Source organism: Cephus cinctus, unplaced genomic scaffold (assembly GCF_000341935.2).
Source record: "Cephus cinctus unplaced genomic scaffold, Ccin1 Ccin1_scaffold1609, whole genome shotgun sequence".
NCBI lineage: Eukaryota > Metazoa > Arthropoda > Insecta > Hymenoptera > Cephidae > Cephus > Cephus cinctus.
In genome coordinates, this window is record NW_014333901.1 from 193681 (window position 1) to 214687 (window position 21007).

Here is a 21007-nt window from a genome sequence, read left to right on the forward strand (position 1 = left end):
AAAATAAAAAAAAAAAAAAAAAAAAAAAAAAAAATTATTATATTCCGCAATCTAATCCAAAATTATTTTCCCGTCAATAGGCCCAATTATACTTGCTCGTAAATATGCGCAAAGTGCATACAGGAGGCAGTCGTAATTGCATGTCTATCCGTCAGAATTGCACCGCTGCACATGAAGTATCGTGTTTCCCTAAAAAATCGATAATCAATAGTAAAAATAAATGAGCACGTGACATTTTTTCTATTTCTACCCCCTTCGCCCCCCCCCCTTATCCACCCACCCGCTCCCTCTATCTTACGTGCTCACGTTCGCCGCCATACCGCAATCCGGAATATTTTCGTCGCGCACGACGAGCGCGTGAAATGCTGTCAAATTTTGATAACCCTCGAAATTCTTTACTATCCATGGAGTCTCCGAATTTCTTTTCGGTCTCGTGATTTTTCTACGATTCGACGAACTCCCGTACATCGTCTCATCGTCCCGATACAATTTCTTGGGTATCACAGATTTTTCGGACCTTTCACGTAAAACGTCGATTTCGTAATTTTCGAAAGAATTTTTCGATATCCTTATTTCTTTAGTTTTGACTTTCGCGAATGTCGCGAATAACAATAGCAATGTTATCGATTGGAGTGACATTATTTTTTTTTTTTTTTAATTAATTTTTTGACTTCAGCAACGTAATCCGACGTGGTTCGCTCGCTTACTAATGACTGCTTAATCGGGGCAATTAAGCTTCCCAAGGTGCATGGGTATCGATGGACATTTTAATTACACTTGAGAATTACGTAGTAAGCGCTGATAGCGTTCTTGAAATCGCTTTAAGCAGACGCATTAAACTGAGTCGTTTAGCTGCACTCAATTAGTACGCACCTTACCAGAACTTCAATTATCCTTTTTGTCGGTCGATCAGAAATTAACAATATATATATATATACCGAATGTTTACCAATATCGAACCATCCCACGAACCATTTGACATTTGGCCACGTGTATTATCCATGGTTAAACCCAATGACAGATAATGGCGCAAATATTATTCAATCTGAAGTCCACTTTACAAAATTGAGTCTAAAATCTTGGAAAGATTCGAGCTCGTGGAAATTGAAAAAAAAATCTTTACTCGATCGGTCGATACTCGAACGGATATTAAATAAAAATAAGATAAAAATTTAATTAATTTTATAGGCATATATTTGTATGTATATATAAATGTATAATAATGATATAAAAATTAGTCCCTTCCCTTTTGCCGATTCTTGCGGAATAATTCATGGAGATCCTGTTTTCTCGCAGCTCGCAGATTAGCGACATTGTCAGAAAATTCCATTGGTCGACCAGGATGTCCATTGTTGTAGTTTCTCGTTTCCACAGTCGCCTTGTTGACTGCGTATGATTGTCGCTCCTGTCTGGTCGCGTAACCGGTCGAACTCGGTAGTCGCACGATACGATCGTTCGCCCACGTAATCGATTTATCGGTCGTTCGATCGATCTGATAAATTTGTGTTGTCTTTGACGAATATCGAAAATCTCGGTTCTCTCGATAATTACGTGATTTTCGTGTTCTCTCGCCGTACACGTAAATTTCGGAATCCTTTAACGATTTCCCGTTTACGTAGATCTCCGAATTTTTCGATCGATCCCCGTCGATCATTACGCTCATATTTTTCAGTATCGCCTCCTCTACCTCACTCGACGTCTTCAATGGATCGTAACGTGGCTCTTCTATGCGCAGCTTCACGATTATCATGTGATCCTCGGGACTGTCATCGGTATTCGAATTTTCCATGATTTCTGGGTAATTTGACAATTTTTTTGGATCTTTGAAAAATCCTCTCAAATTTGGATATAACAAGGTCGCATTAGCCGCATCCAACGGCGACGTATCGGATTGATTATTCTTCGCTCGATTTTCCGTCGATCGAACCGGCAGGCGGGGTTGCTGATTTTCAAATTTCCCGCCACCACGTGGGAATATCGTTTTCGATGCTTCCGGTACGACGTTCGGTTCTTTATCGATGTAATGTCCATAATCTTGCCCCTCGGTGTACATATCTCGCTGGGATTGATTTTGAATTGTTTTTTTTTGATTTTGAAAATTAAAAAATTTCATCCTCTCCATCAAGGTATTATCTCTTATCTCGGTTGCCAGCGACGCTTTTTTAATCTGCGTCATCTTGCCATTCAGTCCCATGCCGAGGATATCGGGTTCCGGCGTACAATTTCCGGTAACGTTCCTACGCTTTTCCATTGTCGATCGGCGATTATCGTCATTGGACGTCTGGTCGATCGAGTCCGCGTTCGATCGGTACTCGCGCGCAGGCGCGGCTGCATACGCGGTCGGTAATGCAGGGCCGCTCTGTGCCCCGAAATTCGAATGAAATACTATCGGATTTTTGTTATTGTCGTTTAACACCCGAATCTTTAAGCTTTGCATTATATTACTACTTAGGCCGTTATCTTTGCTGGCTATTGTGATCACCTTACTGCAATCGGGCTTTTCTGAGCTTCCGTATTTCTGATCGTGACCCTTCGCAAAGTAGAAATTGAATATGCACGTGTGGCAAGGTCCTGTACCGACATTCTCGCTTGCCGGTTTTTCGGGTTTCTTCAAATTTTCCACCGTATGATTTATCCAATCGATGTTAACGAACAGATCGGTATATCCCCAGGCTCTGAATGGCTGACGATCGTCACAGGGCACTGACACTAATGCTGTCTAGAAAATTGAAGTTGGTAAATTTTTTTTTTTCAAACAAATTTTTTTTATTTCTCCGTCACACCTTACCTGAACATCCTCAGACATCACTGGTGTTCCCGTTGAGGGACAACGACTCGTACCGTCACTGGCTCTTGTCATTATTGACTTTACGCTATTGTTATTGATTATCGATTTATCGGTTGTTTTCATCGGTCCCATTTTCCTAGTAGTTTTTTCAGTAATCGTAGTCGCACTCGTCGATACTGAGAAGAAAAGATATTTTTTTCGAAAACTTATTAGACTTTCCTTTTTTTTTTAAATAATAACTCAACTTTCCATCAACCAACCTATCGTACTTTGTGTATTCGCCTTTTTCGTGTTATCAGTGTCACTTGAAACTTTTAGCCAATTCCGATTGGCTCTCTCCGCACCAGTGGCGGCGAAACTGATGTCGAACGTGGGCGGATGAATTAATTTTCGAACTTCTCGATTATTCCTTTTCTTATCAATCCCCGGCCCTTCCGTCACGCTCGATACCTTCGTTGACCATAAAACTGCACTCTGATCCCTCTTACGTTTCGATAGCGGTATATTTTCTGCAGTTATCTCGTACATTCTATACGAGGACTGCAATTTATCATTGTTATTGTTATTTTTATTTTTTAATATTATTCCCGTGAAAATTTACCTTTCCGAGTTTTCGAAAAAATGTAGCCATGCAATTCCCATCGCCGCATATCTCGGTGAAGGGAGATTCGGGCAATTTAACTTTTTTCAAAATGTTGCTTTTTATTCTAAAAAAAAAATAATAATTTTTTCTTCCTTATCCATCGTCACTTTATTTTACTCGTGTGTGCCTTACCTGCATGCTAATTTGAGTATTGCCAAATTGTGGTCGAGATGATTCGCCTTGTGAGGATCGTCCTGATGATTTGGATGTATCACGTAATCCTGCACTCGTATTATCTGCGAACCACTTTTCGTGGGAGCTATGACAACGGCCAGTGGCGCTTTTATATTATGCCTGCAATATTAATCGCATTGAGGGTGAGCCTTAAAGTCAATACCACTCGTGGGACAGGAGACTAGTCTTGCCAATGCTAATAATCGACGTTAATTAGTGACATCATTAGTGACCTCATATACGTAATTCGTACAATTTAGATCGAAACGTTAAATTTGCAATGTAATTCGAAACGTGACGTCACGATATTAAATTAATAGAAAAAAAAGTCTTAAAAATTTATTCTTAGCACAGGTGTCTCCGAGTATCATATTGAAAAGTTATGATAAGGTTAGATAAGAAAATTTTTTTTTTTTTCGTTTTCAAACCAAATTTTTTAAAAATATTCCACTGGCCAAGACAACGTTTTATCGACTGGACGCACCTGATGTGCGTCGCTTCATGTATACACGACGCCGACGTCAATACGTGATGATCGGATATGATGGAACCGCCGCACATGAGATATCTAGTTTTTCTGTTGAAAAAAATTTTTGGATTAATGGATTATTAAAAAAAAAATTTTTTTTTAAAATCTTTCTCACGCTTCCAAATTCGCCGTCTGGCACTGCTTCGTGACTTCCTCGTCCTTTACGAGTATCGCCTGCACGTTCATCAGGTCGTCGCGGATGCTGTTTTTCACTTTCATCCAATTACCTTTCGTATTGTCATTTGAGACAATCGTTTCACTCGGCTGTTCTGAATTTACTTTCTCCGCGGGTTTTTCGGTCGTCAAATTCGAATTTGAACTTTCGGTGGGCATCTTCGTCGTTTTTCGCGTCGTCTCAGTGGTTTCCGTAATTTTCGTTACGGTCGTCGTATCCATCGTCGTTGTTTCCGTTTCCTCTGACTCCTCGATCGATTTGTCATGGAAATGGGTATCGTTGACTGATTTTACAAATCGACAACAAAGCAGAGACACCGCACAGATCAATGGTATAACGAAAATTTTACGCATCGTCGAACAGACGTGACAAAATTGATAATAAATAAATTTTACAAAAAATTTGTACAAATTTTTTTTTTTTTTTTTTTTTTTTTTTTTTTCGATTACCAATCAATCGATTCCGTTCGATTTTTTTTTTTCGTTCACTGTTGCCGCTCGACTGGTAGCCGTGTAATCTTTCCCGAACGGCGAACTTAATTTGAACTAATCTACATCGGTAAACCATTTGTTTATTACCCTAAGTGTATACCGGTCGACTTTTTCATACTAGTATAAAACAGTGCAACGGCACTTGCAATTTGTTTGTTGTATCGAAGCAATTATAAATTAAAAAAAAAATTAATATTGCTCTTATAGGGAAAAAAAGGAGAAAGGTAAAAAAATTATTTTTTATTTTTTTTTCAATCACGGTTCGTGCTTCCAGAAAAGGAAATGATTTTCTTCGTTCCTCGTATCCTTCCTTTCTTCGAGTTTTTCTGTTTCCATAAAAATGAGAGAAAAAAGGTTTACGCAACCTCTTCCGCCAAATTGTTCTTGTTCCGAGTAAAACGCAAGACCGTCGCCGTTCCTTCTCGGTCTCACGACACGCGAGAATGCCGGTTGCCTTAACGTGAGAAAAATGTAAATCCCAAAGCGCCTATATATGCAGAATGCATTAGACCGTGTATATCTACGTGTACAAGATTCTCAAGTAAATTCAGCTCATTAACCAAGAGCTCATTAACGCTAATTGAGTGAGCTAATAAGCGGGGCTTTTATTAACTCGGTGTTCTGCAACAAATTTAACGCAGGATAAATACGAAAATACCGACTACGATATAAATCAATGAAATTCTATCGAATCGATCGATTCGGATGTTCCGATTGGTTCATCGATATTTTTTTTAAAATCAATCTCGTTCAAAATCAAGATCACTCAGGCAGCTGGGATACAGTTACAATTACGTGTAGTCACTCGCTGTAAAGAAACTTGCCGATAATTACGAATGACACGTTTCAGTGATTAATCCGCGCTGGACCGGGATGCTGCGATGAGTCAATTCTCACCGAGCAAGGAAATTACGATTGTGTGTAGGCCGTGTGCGTGCACGGGTATCAAGTATGAGATCGGTCAGTGTTAAGTCCAAGAGAAAGGATGGTTAAGGGCGAGGAGTGGGGGTAAAAAAATTTTTTAAAAAACTGGAAAAATAAATTACACATAATGACAGACGCGCCTGACGCACTTCCGCGTGCACTGGTAATTATTTTATTGAGACGCAGGGTCGTCCGTCCGGAATTTCTTTATACGGTCAAGTCGTATAACGATCTTCTTGGTTTACGAGTAGCGAACGCACAGCTATAGCCTTGCTGGTATTTGACGTAACGCAGGAACAATGAGATGTAGAAACATTTTTTCTTTTTATTAATCAATATATTTTTTGAATTTCTCATAATCGACGTGATTACGAAATTACGAAATTTTTTCTTCGATCGATCGTTTAACGTGCCAAAGGAACAGGGCACGTTCATTTATTGGTACGGTCCTTTAAGCGCGCTGCAGATACGACAGAAACCTCAAGTTTACGTCAAAGCATAACTGATAAGCTGCATCTCGTTATCGGTACGTCCGATGAGATAAGACAGTGTACGTTTGCGGTTTATCAAGATGGGAAGGAGCATGGGAGCAAAGAGCCAGGGACGTACCTCGCGGGACATCCTGACGCGGGTTCAGGAATGTCGTATCGGTTAAAAAATACCACACCCTGGAGAGACTAGAGTGGGAAATGCATCAGGGTGATACGTGTATATATATATTGTGTATAAATATAATACATAAAATAGTGTATATAGGTATAGAAACGGGGAGTGGTTTTCTGCCGATGATTCTTTACGGTTTAGCCTATCCTGAATCACCCTGTAGCTACGCACAATTTGCCGCAAGTCCTGGAAATTCTGAACGAACAGCCGCGCGTCCCACGCCATTGTGAGAAAGAGGGAGAGACTCACAGGAGTTGTCTTCCCTGCCGATCAGTTTCGAGCTGACAGTCAATGCGTGCACCTGTGGTTATGTGGATGCGAATAAAAAAAGAAAGTGACGTGTATTGAAAGAAAATTTGGAAAATAAAATATCGATAAAATTGGCAGTGTAAATTGTGGAATTAAAGAAAAGGATACGGTACGGTGATACGTTGATTGGGAAAAATTTTTGATTTTTTTTTTTTTTTTTTGAAAAACTTATAGACACCTTCACAACGGAGGACGAGTAGCCTGCGGCCTTCCAGGTGTTCCGCGTTGGCGCAACGCTACGCCCACGTGCCCCGCGAAATATTAGTAACAGACCCGCGTCCCGGAATCTTGACTAGTTTTTTAAAAGTGTCAGGCTGCTAATTTGAATAAAATCGTATGACTCTGTCGGGGAATTTGAATTCTCACTCGGCATATATACAGCGTCAGTTGGACTTCGTCAATCGTATCAAAAATTCAAATTCGTCGGTGTTTCGTAATTTTCTTTCTCTAACCTATCGTGACATATTTTCATCGGTTAATAATTTTCAGGTTCGTTCTGAAACTCGCGTGTAACGGTCTGTGCAATCGAATTGTGAACGCGCCTTAATCAAAAGTAAAAGATGTATAAATTAAATTATCGGTAAGGATAATTTTTTTTTTTTCCAAAAAAAAAAAGGTTGCTCCAATTTTTATCCAGAGATATTTCGAGCGATCCGTAAAAAAAAAGAAAATTGGATAAAAAATCATTTTTGGTAATCAGTCAAGCGGTCTTTACGGACAATGACGCTGACGTCAGTGATTCTGTCACGTGTTACGACGAATATCTCGTTTAAATTTCCCGCCATCGGCTACACTCAAAATGTATAAATCGTATACCCGTGTATCGTGAACTTTTGTGAACTATGACACGAGTGGACGAAGATTAACAAAAAGTGAAATAGTTCGTAAAGTGCCCTCTGGAATATACAATGCTGGAACTCGTGGAGCGAAAAGCTAGTGGAATATCCTGGCCAGTCGCGATGGCGCGGTTGCCGCGGAGCTTTGAAAATCACAAGGACGTCTTTCTCAGGCGAGAAAAGAGCGGACCAACTTTTCGCGAGAGAAGGTGGAAAAGGGACAGCAAGGGCCTCCTGTGTGCCCTGGGTCGTTGCAATGATTACTACAGCCCTGATACCCTGGGCACATGGAAATTTCATAGAGTGTCGCGCGTAAGGTACCTATATATATACATACACATATACATCGTTTTTTCAATTTCCACAACCCTTTATATCGATTTCCATTACTTGACACATATATGTATATTCCTCCCAACAATGAAAATGGCCAAACCCTAACCTCTCCCACAGCATTCACAATGAATTACCAACGTCTGCCATAAAGTTAGCAAAACCGCAATTGAATTTTGCCGCCATTCGCGCCTCGCGAGAATCACCGAGTAAAATTGCGTAATTTAGCCTAAAATAAAAAAGGGATCAAATTTCGACCTTGGGCTCCATGGAACCCCATAATAATCATGAAGCATAAATTTCCCTTATATTTTTGGAAAACAGTAAATACAGACCTGGTCCATTTGAGAAATCTCACCGGGTCTCGCATGCGGCGCTTTGAAGAAGTGCGATTCGGTGCAATACGCCAGAATTGCGTATTTAGGGCAAATTCACACGAAAAATATTCACGTGCAAAGCGGTAGGGCATATCGATTGCGGAGGAGCGATCGGAGAAAGTTCGAGTGAAAGGGAAAAACGTAGGCGTTTTGATGCAGGTGCGTTAGAGGTCGCCAACGAGCAGGTCAGATTCTATGATAATTTAAAAATTTTATAAAATTCCCCCCCCCCAAAAAAAAGTATCAAAATTTCATTATTTCCAATCGGCGACATTGCGATCCTTCGTATCGTACAAATCGTACGATGGTGTCCGTGATGACGTCACACCGTGTACTCATGGCTATGTTCCCCACGGTTCCCGTAACTCGCCTCCATTTTCTCAGGCCCACGCAATTATAATATACCGGGTGAACAAATCATTCCGATCTAGAGACAGTCCGAGGATTGTTAGTGTAAAAAAGAATTTGTTTATCCTTAATTTTAAATCCTTCGATTAATTACAGTTAATAATTATCGTTATCAGTGATACCGCCAATTAATCCGCATATAATATCGTTCGATATTTATACTGTATATTTATACTGTCTGTACGGTGTCTGCTTTAATGCCAATTGATGATAATCATCAGTGCATTATGTTTACGTGCAGCAATTCCAGATACCAACTTTCCACACTCTTGCCACACATATATGTATATATATATATATATATATATATATCCCAGATCCCAGTCTTCAAGTACTGCGTGAATATTCAGCCTAGTAAATAAATATCGTATATAAATTATGGCTAGAGCTCGACTAGTTTTCAAGTAACGATAACCATCCGATAAACGATCCCACGATTCCATGTTTAAAACGGTCGTTAGGCATAAGTCGTGTAAGGCGGATTCACATCGTAGCCAGGAGCCATTAGTTATACAATTGCTCGTATCGTTAGACGTTAGGCCGTATGTAATTATTAATGTATAACTGAGATCAGTATTCTTCCCCCCTCTCTCCCTTCCTCCTCTTAAACATACTGAAGAATAGGATACAGGGCTTCGATAATTATCGATTTACATACCGGTACACGAAATAGCCTAATTTTGTAAAATTCATGAATTTAAAAAAAAGTGGAAAAATATATTGATTAAAAATCAATCGATCGAAAAATTTCAATATCGATCGTAAATCGCTCGCAGCTTCCCAGAGCGGTCCATATTGGTTCGTCATAATTGAGATCTTAAGGATCGTCCGGGACGTTGACTTCTCGCGTAGCCACGACTCATTCTTCATTGACGCTGCTGTCACTTTTTATATTTAATACGTCAATTATCGATTGCCTCATTATCAATCAATATCGATTAACCGTAACTGGGATAACTTCTTGGGTCTATTCTCGTTGCGACAATACGACACGGGTCCCTTGACTAAACGTTTCGTCCCTGACCGACGACATTCCTTTTAGCCGGACGCTCGTAATGTGCATTTACATTAACAGCTGGTACCTACTATACCCAGTGCAATTCCGCCGCGAAACGAGACTCTGGAATAATGCAAATTCCTTGCCGAATCGCGAGGTACTTCAGGACCTCTTTTTATACGCGTTTCGAACTTATGGACACTTAATGGGTGTCTCGCGTGTGTATTCATGTGCTGCGTAACGTATTTACATAGATATGAGCATGAGAAATTTCGAAATACGTATAAATTAATATGGTACACTCCCAATTCGCAATATAATAATACGGGAGTTACGAGTATATGCGGTTCACGTGTAATTCGCAAATGTTCTTTGCTAATTTTGAGAAGAGGTTTCCACTCGTGATAATATTCTGAGTATACTTGTATATGTATTGTACATTACGTGTGTTTAAAGTAGGTTGGGGTTGACTGCATTGGTGAATTTTGGAAGTTCCTAGTTGTAAGCTCAGATCATACATGTATCTATGTATATACATATATTGCCTTGCTTTCTGAATATTCGCCTCACTCGCTAATGCATCGCATATTCCGTGACATGCGACAGGCGAAATTCCCACGAATAACAGATTAGGCGAGGCGTTGGTTTTTTTTTTCATATTGCGTAATATCCCTGAAATTCTCTAAAACGTCCTTTTACACTGTGTTCTAATTTACTTTTATTAAATGTATATTAGTGTAGTACATGACGATGCGTTACTTAACAAAGCATCAGCAGATACTGCTAAAAGTGACACCCGTTAGAAATTCGTATCGACCTTTTGTCATTCGATAGAAAGAGGGGAAGACTTAAAACATGGCTTTGAATTTTCATAGTTTCCTATACTTCCGGGGTGAGTGCGAGAGTCAATATCCTAAGTTAGACTTACAATCGGACGAACCTCTTGATTTTCATTCGTCTCCTTGTTGTCTGTTGTGTCATTTCACGTATTTATGCGCGATGAGTAGTGCTCTTACGTAGCTGGAAGTTTTTCTCTTTTGTTCTCTTCTCGTAAAATTTTCCCTTCGCTCCGTCGACAAGTCGGCCGCCGCCTAGCGTCGGACGGTATTAGATCATAACGCACGAAACTTCATTACCGATCCCAGAAAATATTCCATCGGTATTAGAAAAGGAGCGTCGGGGACGCATACGGAATTTGAATGAAGACGCCCGCCTTGTGTCTCGCTTTTTCGCTGGCTTGTGAAATAAACGTTACTTTCAATGCCTGATACTGCGGCAGTATAGTGGAATTCAACATTCGAATAGTGCTTCTAACGTATAGCGTGTTACGCGTGAAGTTGGCTGCGATACCTACGCCATCCATACACGTATCGTATATTCAATGGCAACGGGTGGTTACTTCAGGACGATGAGGAGGGTTCCTTTTCAAAAGAACGACAACTGTCATCGGTCACGCGTTACTGCTGCTGACATAAAGCTCCTGTCCCTCGGTGAGTCTTGGCATTTTATTCAAGGGGCCCAAGGGCACTGTATGCGAGTATCTACATTATATGCCGTATACGTGCTTGAAGTCGTACTGCCACTCAAAGAGATTTCTCGAGGAGTCAAAAGCGTATCGATAATTTTATTGTCAATCATTTTAATACTACGTAACAAATGCATAACTATATTGATAAATAAACAATTTTTTTAAACTGTATGCTCTATTCATAATTCGCCATACGCGCACGAGGCGATTATCGCGATTTCGTTCAACGTCGCGCTCCAAATTTTCCTGATAACAAGATAAGCCGACAACGTTGATTTATCATTCTCCTTAGGACTAATGGCCACTGTGGCTGATCGGTCGGATTCTCTTTTCAATGGTCTCACGGATTTATGAAATATTTGCGATCTTCATCTCACAGGATGACTCGGTGACGTATGACGTAGGCTGGTGGGATCCTCGTGACGACGCTCGGCGTTGGTTTCTATCGACGGTCGAGATGTGATTGAAATTTTTTGTTTTAAGTGACTAAAATGCGTGGTCCGAGACTGGGGTTGATTTATAAGTGTATTTATTGTCAGGACGACAGTGTGTATGCTTATGCGCTTCGACGCAGTCAGAAATATAATGATTTACCCAGGTGAGCCGATAAACATTTTTTTTCTAATTTTTCATTCAAAAATCATTGATTCCTTTCGAATAAATTAATCAAATATGTCCCCAACGTGCATATTTGGTCATCGACCTCTTATCTATTTTTAATAATAATAATATCCGCTCTATTTTTCGATTTATAATTGTTACGTTTACCGTAGTCACTTTTGAGATCCACTTCAGGATTTTTTATATTACGTCACTTAATTTACTTATATCCTTGCAGACAGTTTACTCCATTTTGTGCTCCGTAAATAAAGTGTGAACCTGTCCTGTGACTCTGTGCACTTATAATATCCCGTATATAAATACTCGATTTGGACGTCTTCTACCTTGTACTTATCTGCTTGAGATATATAATCATTGATGATTCAAAATAAATAAACAAATTGCACAATATATTGCGTGCTCGTGAAACGAGTAATAAAAATCTTATAATCTCCGTGAGACTATCGGCCATTTTGAAATCATTAATAAAATCAGCGAATTACCTTAATGGTACGCCTGGTCCATATCTGATGTGCGAATCTGTTATATATATTAGCAATGATAGCTTATCAGTGAAAATATTTTAAAAAAGGTGAATGATTTCTTAGCAAGAACCTCTTTGGTACGTAGGATGACGTCACTGGCGTCTAATTAATAAACTGCGTTTACAGAAAGAATCAGGATGGATTTAATTAATTTTGAATTTTATAGACGCTTTGATGCTGAGTATGTATTGGCAAGGGGTTGTTTCATTAAATTTTTTTTTTCAGCCATGAGGGGATGAGCACTGGCGGAGATGGCAGTGGCGGTGGTGGTGTTGGTGGTGTGCAGGCTGGTGGGGGTGGCAGAAATACGCCACCCCATGGATCACCTACCCCCATGGACAAAGCCACCCTGAAGGTTCACTTGCCAAATGGTGAGAATGATTTTGCTCAGTTTCCTTTGAATGTTTGATTGATTGAAATTGACCTCTTGTTTTTAATATTTATTATATATAATTATAGGGGGTTTTAATGTCGTGAAATTTGGGGATGCCATCGATGTCAGGGGTATCATATCTCTGGTTACTAGTCGCCTTGCCGTGGGAACCAGGCATTATAGGAATTTATACGCCATGAGATTGCATCACCCTGGATCAGGGGAGAGTTACTGGTTGCATCAGGACACGACCATGTATCAGGTACGAAAAGGGGTTTGATTGTGATTAATATTTTTTTTTTTTGAGGGGAATTTTAATACAATTTTTTATCTACAGGTTCAAGAAAAATACGAAAGGAAACATCCTCACAGTGAGTGGAGGTACGAGTTAAGGGTTCGTTATTTACCCCAAAATCTCAATGATTTATATGAGAAGGACAAAGTCACGTTTTATTATTATTACGACCAGGTAAGACACTTTGGTAATTAGTATTGTCATTTATTAATATATTATTTAAAATCTTTTCTGACACTGTGATTTAATTTTAGGTGCGAAACGATTACCTGAGTGCTAATCACGCGGCCCTGGATCAAGATGTTGCGGTGCAATTATGTTGCTTGGAGATACGTTATTTCTTCAAGGACATGCCGCAGATTGCTCTTGACAAGAAGAGCAATCTTGAGTACCTGGAGAGAGAGGTCAGTTTGAAATAGAGAAAGAGAGAGAGAGAGGGAGAGAGAGGTTATTTCTTGCAGTGAGTCCAGTTCTGAAAAAATATATACTCAAGTTTACTATCCTGAAAATTCATAGGTGGGCTTGCACAAGTTTTTACCTCGTTCGGTGCTTAATGGAATGAAGCCAAAAACGCTACGCAAGCTCATTCAGCAGCACTTCAAGAAGGTCGCATCTCACTCGGAACTCGAGTGCATGTTCAAGTTCTTTGACCTCCTAAGGTCGCACTACAGGTTCGATCAAGAGAGGTTCATTTGTGCTCTTGGGGTAAGCTTAAAGCTAACGAGCACTTTGCAATGCGTATAAAGATCAATTGATCGAGGTCTTTCTTGTGCCTTTTATTGTGCAGTCAAGTTGGTCCATTCCTGTGGAGCTAGTCATTGGTCCAGACCTTGGTATTTCCTACATGGCTCATCGTGGTGGTACTGTGGTTAGTGTTCAGATATCTCTTGTTGAATGGTACTTTTGTTGATGTTTGATATTTATGAAATTTTTTAAAACTCTTTATAGCCTACGAGAATGGCGGAATTCTCACAGATACAGTCCATTCAGACACTTGTCTCGGATTGCAAGGAACATGCGAAGGCGTGCATCAAACTGAGAGTTGCTGGTGCTGCTGAGACTCTCAGCATCACTTGTTCCAGTCTGGATCAAGCTGAGAGCCTTGCTGATTTGATTGACGGTTATTGTAGACTAGTTACTGGCAGCAATACTTCTCTTTGGAATCGTAAAGGTAATAAATGTATGGATATGTAATTGACTTCGCTGTTCATTTATGTATCAACATTTTAATTTTATGTCTTCGTACCTTAATATGATTCTATATTGAAAATAATTTATTGTACACTTTCAAGCTGCTTCATGGAAAAATTATCCATGTCCTTGCAAAGGTTTGTTATATTACAACTGTTCAATACAATTGATACTTAGAATATTTTATAATGACTTTTTATACAGCGACAGAGAGTTTTGTAATGTTAAATAATCACGTGAATATTTCTTGTAACTAGATGCTCATCCGCCAAAGTACAGACAGGATGCTACTGGTAGCCCAGAAAAAAATGCTGGAAAAACTGGCACCATTTTGTCTGAGGATTATGCGGAGATAGTTGACGAGGAAGGCGATTATTCTACACCAGCAAGTAGGGCCTACAATTTTTTTTTCTATTGCGAAGAAAAACATCCACCCTCTTTAAATACAACAAAAAATGTTGATTCATCTGCTTTTAGCACGGGATTATCAAATCGTAAGAAACCAGGTGGAATTGGGTGAGATTATCGGTGAAGGTCAGTTCGGAAATGTTCATAAGGGTTCATACAAAGGTCGAGATGGTCAGACGATCGCAGTAGCTGTAAAAACCTGCAAGGTCGATGCCGATTTGGCAACTGCTGAGAAGTTCCTCGAAGAAGCTTGTAAGCCGAAAGTTCTAAAACCTTAAGTATTTTCTTAATTCCAAAAAAGTCTTGAATCTATTTTCTTTCTATAATTTCAGATATAATGCAACAGTTCGAACATCCTCATATCATTAGACTGATTGGAGTTTGTTCAGAAGCTCCAATCTGGTTAGTTATGGAGTTGGCCAGATTGGGAGAGATGAGAGCTTATTTGCAGTCCAATAAGAATCGATTAGATCTAGCTACACTGCTCCTCTACACGTTCCAGCTGAGTACAGCGCTGTCATATCTCGAGAGTAAAAAATTCGTGCACAGGTTAGATTCATCAAATTCTTGAATTCATATAATTAATTAAATTGCATAAAATTAAAAAACATAATTTATCTTCTGCAGAGACATCGCAGCAAGAAACGTATTGGTTTCTTCGCACAACTGTGTAAAACTTGCAGATTTTGGATTAAGCCGATGGGTAGAGGATCAAAATTACTACACAGCGAGCAAGTGTAAGCTTCCAATTAAGTGGATGGCACCGGAGAGTATAAACTTTCGAAGATTCACCACATCATCCGATGTCTGGATGTTTGGTGAGTAAGGAAGTTTCCTTAAGAAAAGTTATATCTTAGTGGTTGGTGATAACTAACTAGAGTTTCCTTGACGTTTCAGGAGTCTGTATGTGGGAGATACTCATGCTGGGAGTGAAGCCTTTTCAGGGTGTAAAGAATAACGAAGTAATACGTAAATTAGAAAATGGCGAGAGATTGGCACTTCCCAATCACTGCCCACCGCGATTATACTCATTAATGTCTCAGTGCTGGAGTTACGAGCCCAGCAAGCGACCAACGTTCAAGGATATTAGAGAGAACTTGCAGTAAGTGTCTTTAAGAGTTTCCAAAGTTTAAAGTGGAAGTAAGATTGAATGTTTTACTTCAGTCACTTAATTGCGTATTTTCATTGCAGCGAGATTCTCCTCGAGGAGAAACATCAGCAGCAGGAGACTATGAGGCGGGAAAACAGAAGGGTACAGGCAATGTCCTGGGGTACGTAATAAAAGTTTAATTAAAGAATCTTTATTAAATAATAATATGATTCATTATGATTTTCTTTTCTCTAATTCCAGGAGCAGACGACGTCCCGCCGCCAAAGCCATCTAGACAACCGCAGAATGCAACGGATCAAACTCAACTCACAGTGACGGCTCCGGTCTCGACGTACATTGTGGCGCAGAGTCCTGAGGTCCTGGCACAGCTCCTGAAGGATAACCAGACTAGGGGGGTATGTCCCTCGGTCTACACGACACCCGCTTCACCTTTTAATACCCTTGCAGTCCAGTTCCAAGACGAGGATCAGATCCTCACCACTGCCGTAGTCTCAGATCTACCTTTCTTCGACCCACTCGTATCCGAAGCTGGAATCTCCCACGACAATCAGTCCGGAGACTCAACACTGTCTGAAACTAATTTAGATTCCTTAGACTCCTCCGACACCGTGTCACCCTTAATGTCCAGCTTAACTATGTCTGATTCAGGTCAGAGCCAGTCCCCTGCAGCTTGTCGAAAGCAGCAGAAGGTTAAAGAGATGCAGAATTTATACGCGGTTAGCTCAAAGGTCGTCGGTAGCATTACCGGTGACCTCTACTCGCCAGTGCAGAAGTTCTCGACCTCGAACGCAGTGCCGATAGCGAGTAACGCTTGCGCCGAGATATACGGCCCGGTCGCGAATTTCACTCAGAGTTCAGCAATCGTTGGCAACCTTAGTCAGAGTCCTAGTGTAGGTGGTAATTTCGGTGAGAATCCTGGAAATTATGGACCCTCTAGCTTGCCGAATGTCATAGTATCGCATAGTCAGTACGTCCCTGGCACGCATGCTCAGAGTCAGTCTAGCAGTTACTCCCAGTTCCCCAGTAGCGTCGGGGCGCAGCCCTTCAGTGGTATCGGTGCTGGACAAAATTCCACTCAAAATCCTCCAAGCGGACAGACTCCTGGTGCTCCCGGTGGTGGTTATTCCCGTAGCGTTAGTTCCTTGACGACGGTCATGACATCATCAGCTACCGAGTGCCTATACGGTCCGGTACTGAAGTTCCGAGCTCAGTCAGCGCAGAGCCAGAGCTGTGAGATGAAGACTGGTACACCACCAAATGTCTCGCACATGCAAAACGCCAGGAACAACCTGGTCTACAGTCCGACACCGGTGCAGAACTTCCAGTCGCAGCCAATGTATCCTCAGAACTATCAGCACCAACAGATCTACTCTAACGTAGCTCAGACAGCTCAGCAACCGATGTACGTCACGCGTGGTCAGCACGTACAGAACTTCCAGAGGCAGAGCTCCCTGCAAGCTCAGGCTGTCTCTTACAGCCAGGCCCAGTTCACCAGCTGTCAGAATCAGTCAAATGGATCAAATCCAATATACACTGTGCACGCTACGCCATCAACAGTTGTTCAAGCTCAGAAAATGCACCAGGCGACTTACGCCCAGCAGATACAATCCGGAACTAGCAGTCCTCTGCCTACGAACCAACCAGGAATGATCCAGACTCACGTAGTGCATTCTCACTTCGCCGTACCAAACACGAGCCAGCAACACGTTTCACAGTCTGCTCAGAAATTCGTACCGCAGCAGCTTCCCAATTCCGGAGCGCCTAACCAGGGCGTGGGGGACCAGGTGAATCAGGTCTTAGCGACCTCAGTAGACCCTGCCACATCCCGTTTTAACGCGGTGAACTCACAGCAGGCCATGAGTGCTAGCTGCACAACGCAACAGTCACAAATGGTCCAGCCGCAGGTTGCCATGGCAGTTACAAGATCAAGCGCACCCCAGATCGCTACTGGAGTAGCCAAGATCACCACGTTTGTAACGCAAAAAACTGACGAGCAGCTCACCAGCTCTACCGATGGCACAATGTCCGGTTCACTGGTCTCCTCCGCTGTCAGTGACAGTACTGTCTCCTCCAGCGGCTCTGTGACCGAGGAGGCTCAGCAAGATCAGGTTTGACAATGCCTCCTAGGAATGCCGAATCGCATCCCTCTTCTTCGGAATGCAACATTATTTGGTTTTGCCGTCTTCTTCGTCGCACCGATCTACTCATTATACGATTTACTCCTTAAGTTTGTCAATACTGTATAAGTGCACATATTATACTATAGGTATATTCTACCAGTAGACTGTATTCATGGGCTCTCGTATGTAAACGCTCCGCACTCCTTGTAGTAGGAAGCCAGAGATATAATTTTTTTTTTTATTTTCTCCTTACGTTGGCTACACTTTGTGGTTTGGTAAGCTCGCTCACGCATGGAGGAATGTACATTACTGCATTTTTATACTTATTTATATAATTTTACATGCATGCTACTCCAACCATGTACCAAGTTTGTTTTGCGAGGAATTATGCATCTCTTTAATTTTTATTTATACTTTAATCAACACTACGTGCATATAAATATCGTTAAGGTTTACAGGAACCGTCCGGAGATGTTTTTAAACGATCAAATCATTAATAACGATATATACTTTGTTTTAGAGGAACGCACAGTCACAATTGTTCGAAAGCGTCTCGGAAAGTTTCACCCGGGGTGTGGACGATGAGCAGAAGATACTTGAGCAGCGACTATTGGAACAGCAAAGACAATCCGAAGAGGACAGCAGATGGTTGGCACGAGAAGAGGTGACATTTGATAAAGACAAATATTTTGTTTTCATTTTCATTGCTTTTCCTTTTATCTTGTACTTTACTATTCTACGTAACATCTTTATCTCCTTCGCCTAGTGCGTCATTTCGCTTGAGCTTTTTCTCTTAGCTTTGACAAACGCTTTCAGAAACGTCTTTCGATTGCAACCAGCGGCGACGAGAGTGCCAGCCCTCCGGTACCGAGGTCCGTCACGCAATCACCAAGTCACGAAGCTCACACTGCCAATACGGGATCACTTGGCTCTGACAAGGGTTCCGATAAAGTAATAGTCGTCAAGGTGACTTAAAGCTCCAAAGCATTTTACATTGTATATATACATTTGTCTTTGGTTTGCTTGCACTTCTTTAATTTGCATTTCTTAAACAATTTATTAAGCAAACAAAAAATGACTTTGTGAATAATTAACAAATCAATTATTATTGACCAGAAGATGGAACCAACCCCAACGGCTGATTTGGATAGAACCAATGACAAAGTCTATGACTGTACTACAAGTGTCGTGAGAGCTGTAATGTCTTTGTCTCAAGGTACAGTAAAATTTAATTATATTTATATTCCTAAAGTTATGCTCACCAAGTGTACACTATTTATACATCTTTTCAAAGGAGTACAACAAAGTAAGGCTGAACAGTATCTAGAACTGGTACGACGCGTGGGCGTGGAATTAAGGTCTCTTTTGTCCTCTGTGGATGCTCTGGTGGAAATACTCCCAGCCTCGGCGCACCGGGAGGTAGAAATGGCGCACAAAGTCCTGAGCAAAGACATGGCCGAGCTTGTGTCAGCCATGAAACTGGCTCAGAGTTACAGTGCAACGACATTGGATGCCGAATATAGAAAGTAAGTCTTGAGTTCACGAGAGTGATCAAAAGATTGTTAGGTACTATTTATCAATGATCTTACCACGTTAAAGGGGCATGCTATCCGCGGCGCATATCCTGGCAATGGACGCGAAGAATCTCCTGGACGTAATCGATTCCATTCGCATCCGTTATCCGTACGTGGACAATCGGATCTGTCAAAAGCAAAGCGAGGTGATAAGCAACACCAGAGAGTCCACGCCGGAAAATCAAAATCGGTCCAGCCAGTCCGGAGAACAACTGCTGGGCAGAAGTCTGTCGAGCGACAGACAGACGCCGACATTCAGACAGAGTCAAAGTGGAGATCTTCTTCATCGAATGGGCCAATCGATGGACCATTCCTTCCAGGTACCAGTCACGTCCAAGTCATATCAAAGACTTCCGGTTAATAGTCATCTGCATAGCTTATGTGTATATCTCTGCTTACTCAGCAGGGCAGCCAGTCAGACGTGAGCTCAGTGTCTAGTCTCGAAAGGCGGCATCACATGGTGACGAATAGTCTCGAAAGAAATTCCACGGCAAGAAGACAAATGGCGACGAACAGTCTTGAACGGAAGAGACCATCCCTTTCGTGCAATATGGGTTCTGCTGGGAATCCTGCCAATCTACCGCCGATAGTACCGGTCTCCTGCAACCTGGTGCAGACTATCACTCCTGTCATTAATCCAAGTCAGTCAGTCTCGCCGGATGTCAGTCAGTCGTCTGCATTCGCTATGAACAACAAGGGCAACGAGACACCGCCCAACGACAGCTAACAACAAGATTAGGGAAATTGAGGTTCGCGTCGAGACGATATAGGGTGGTGCTTTATTTTATTTCTTTCCTTCGTTCTCCTTTAATTCATTTTAATGTATCATTTTGAATATGAACGTCGCAGAGTTGCCTTTTGTTTATCTGTAAATATGTGAGAACGTCAAGTTACCCTTGCGCGTCCCTCGGCACGACGTTGCTCGACGATGAACCCGAGGGTCGGGGCTCTCTTAATATTCGTGCTTGTTAGCCGTTCCTTTTCTTTTTTGTTTTCATGTGTTCTCTTACATTCTTCTTTACCTCAATTTTCTTCAACGATATTTCATACCCTCGGAGACGAACCACACTTTATCCAAGCGTACTTATAGGTAGGACAGTATTCACTAGCTCTTAGCGTTTATAGCTGATGCGTCGCCAGGTAGTTTAAGGTCACAGCTGTATCGAAATCGCAACTCCAAAGTTTTAGGGTTATCGTTGATAATTGTTATAGGGTGACGCAGAGAAACTTATAATATTTTCATCTCTTCGTCGACGATTTCGACTTTTTATAATAAGGGCTCGGGTCGCGTTTATTTTATGCCAGTGATTGGTATCAATGTATTTTGGAATTTTTCAAATGTATGAATATTTCTTCAATTTTTAAACGTTTGTAGCCCACTAGAGGGTTTCTGTCTCTTTGCGTCACTCTGTAGATAGTCAAATATAATTATATAAAAATGATAAGCGATAATCGGCAGTCATCGTAGTAGCTCGCGGACGCTTCGCGTTCTATGTAGTATTTGCAATTTTACAAATGTTGTTTTTAAAACAGGTTCGTAATTCGATAGTCTATTTCCTATGACATATATATATATATATATATATATACATATGGGGAGAACGAGATGACCTAT

At 41.1% G+C, this 21007-nt stretch overlaps 3 protein-coding genes across 18 annotated transcripts in view; 1 reads left to right on the forward strand and 2 right to left on the reverse strand.

Annotated features, from left to right (window-relative positions):
* LOC107273478 overlaps nt 1–707 on the reverse strand; it is a 2527-nt gene extending 1820 nt beyond the window's left edge. The window contains exons 1-2 of the mRNA XM_015751724.2: nt 299–707; nt 97–189 (exon numbers count right to left, since the gene is read on the reverse strand). Of these exons, the coding sequence (XP_015607210.1) occupies nt 97–189; nt 299–639 (434 nt within the window). The 5' untranslated portion in view covers nt 640–707. The remainder of the gene's footprint in view (nt 1–96; nt 190–298) is intronic.
* Nucleotides 1–20991, forward strand: part of LOC107273475 (focal adhesion kinase 1) — a 43061-nt gene extending 22070 nt beyond the window's left edge. For 5 of the 16 annotated variants that reach the window (XM_015751716.2, XM_015751718.2, XM_015751714.2 and 2 more), the window contains 21 exons: nt 12546–12691; nt 12780–12955; nt 13031–13162; nt 13243–13392; nt 13505–13693; nt 13776–13856; nt 13937–14159; nt 14281–14316; nt 14437–14568; nt 14657–14839; nt 14920–15136; nt 15215–15405; nt 15485–15689; nt 15779–15858; nt 15939–17806; nt 18339–18482; nt 18635–18784; nt 18935–19034; nt 19113–19344; nt 19418–19712; nt 19796–20991. In XM_015751716.2, the coding sequence (XP_015607202.1) occupies nt 12546–12691; nt 12780–12955; nt 13031–13162; nt 13243–13392; nt 13505–13693; nt 13776–13856; nt 13937–14159; nt 14281–14316; nt 14437–14568; nt 14657–14839; nt 14920–15136; nt 15215–15405; nt 15485–15689; nt 15779–15858; nt 15939–17806; nt 18339–18482; nt 18635–18784; nt 18935–19034; nt 19113–19344; nt 19418–19712; nt 19796–20119 (5254 nt within the window). In that variant the 3' untranslated portion in view covers nt 20120–20991. Of the gene's footprint in view, nt 1–6641; nt 7850–10795; nt 11138–11490; nt 11774–12545; nt 12692–12779; nt 12956–13030; nt 13163–13242; nt 13393–13504; nt 13694–13775; nt 13857–13936; nt 14160–14280; nt 14317–14436; nt 14569–14656; nt 14840–14919; nt 15137–15214; nt 15406–15484; nt 15690–15778; nt 15859–15938; nt 17807–18338; nt 18483–18634; nt 18785–18934; nt 19035–19112; nt 19345–19417; nt 19713–19795 lie in introns of those variants that run through there. The other 11 variants (XM_025090817.1, XM_015751710.2, XM_015751709.2 and 8 more) reach the window with 11 other exon arrangements.
* LOC107273477 lies at nt 1177–4965 on the reverse strand. The gene is made up of 7 exons (XM_015751723.2): nt 4250–4965; nt 4090–4182; nt 3564–3725; nt 3390–3495; nt 3049–3328; nt 2789–2964; nt 1177–2719 (listed from the first exon to the last, which is right to left on the reverse strand). The coding sequence occupies exons 1-7, from the start codon at nt 4660–4662 to the stop codon at nt 1235–1237; spliced, it is 2715 nt and encodes a 904-aa protein (XP_015607209.1). The 5' UTR covers nt 4663–4965; the 3' UTR covers nt 1177–1234.
* Nucleotides 20992–21007: the final 16 nt, after the last annotated feature.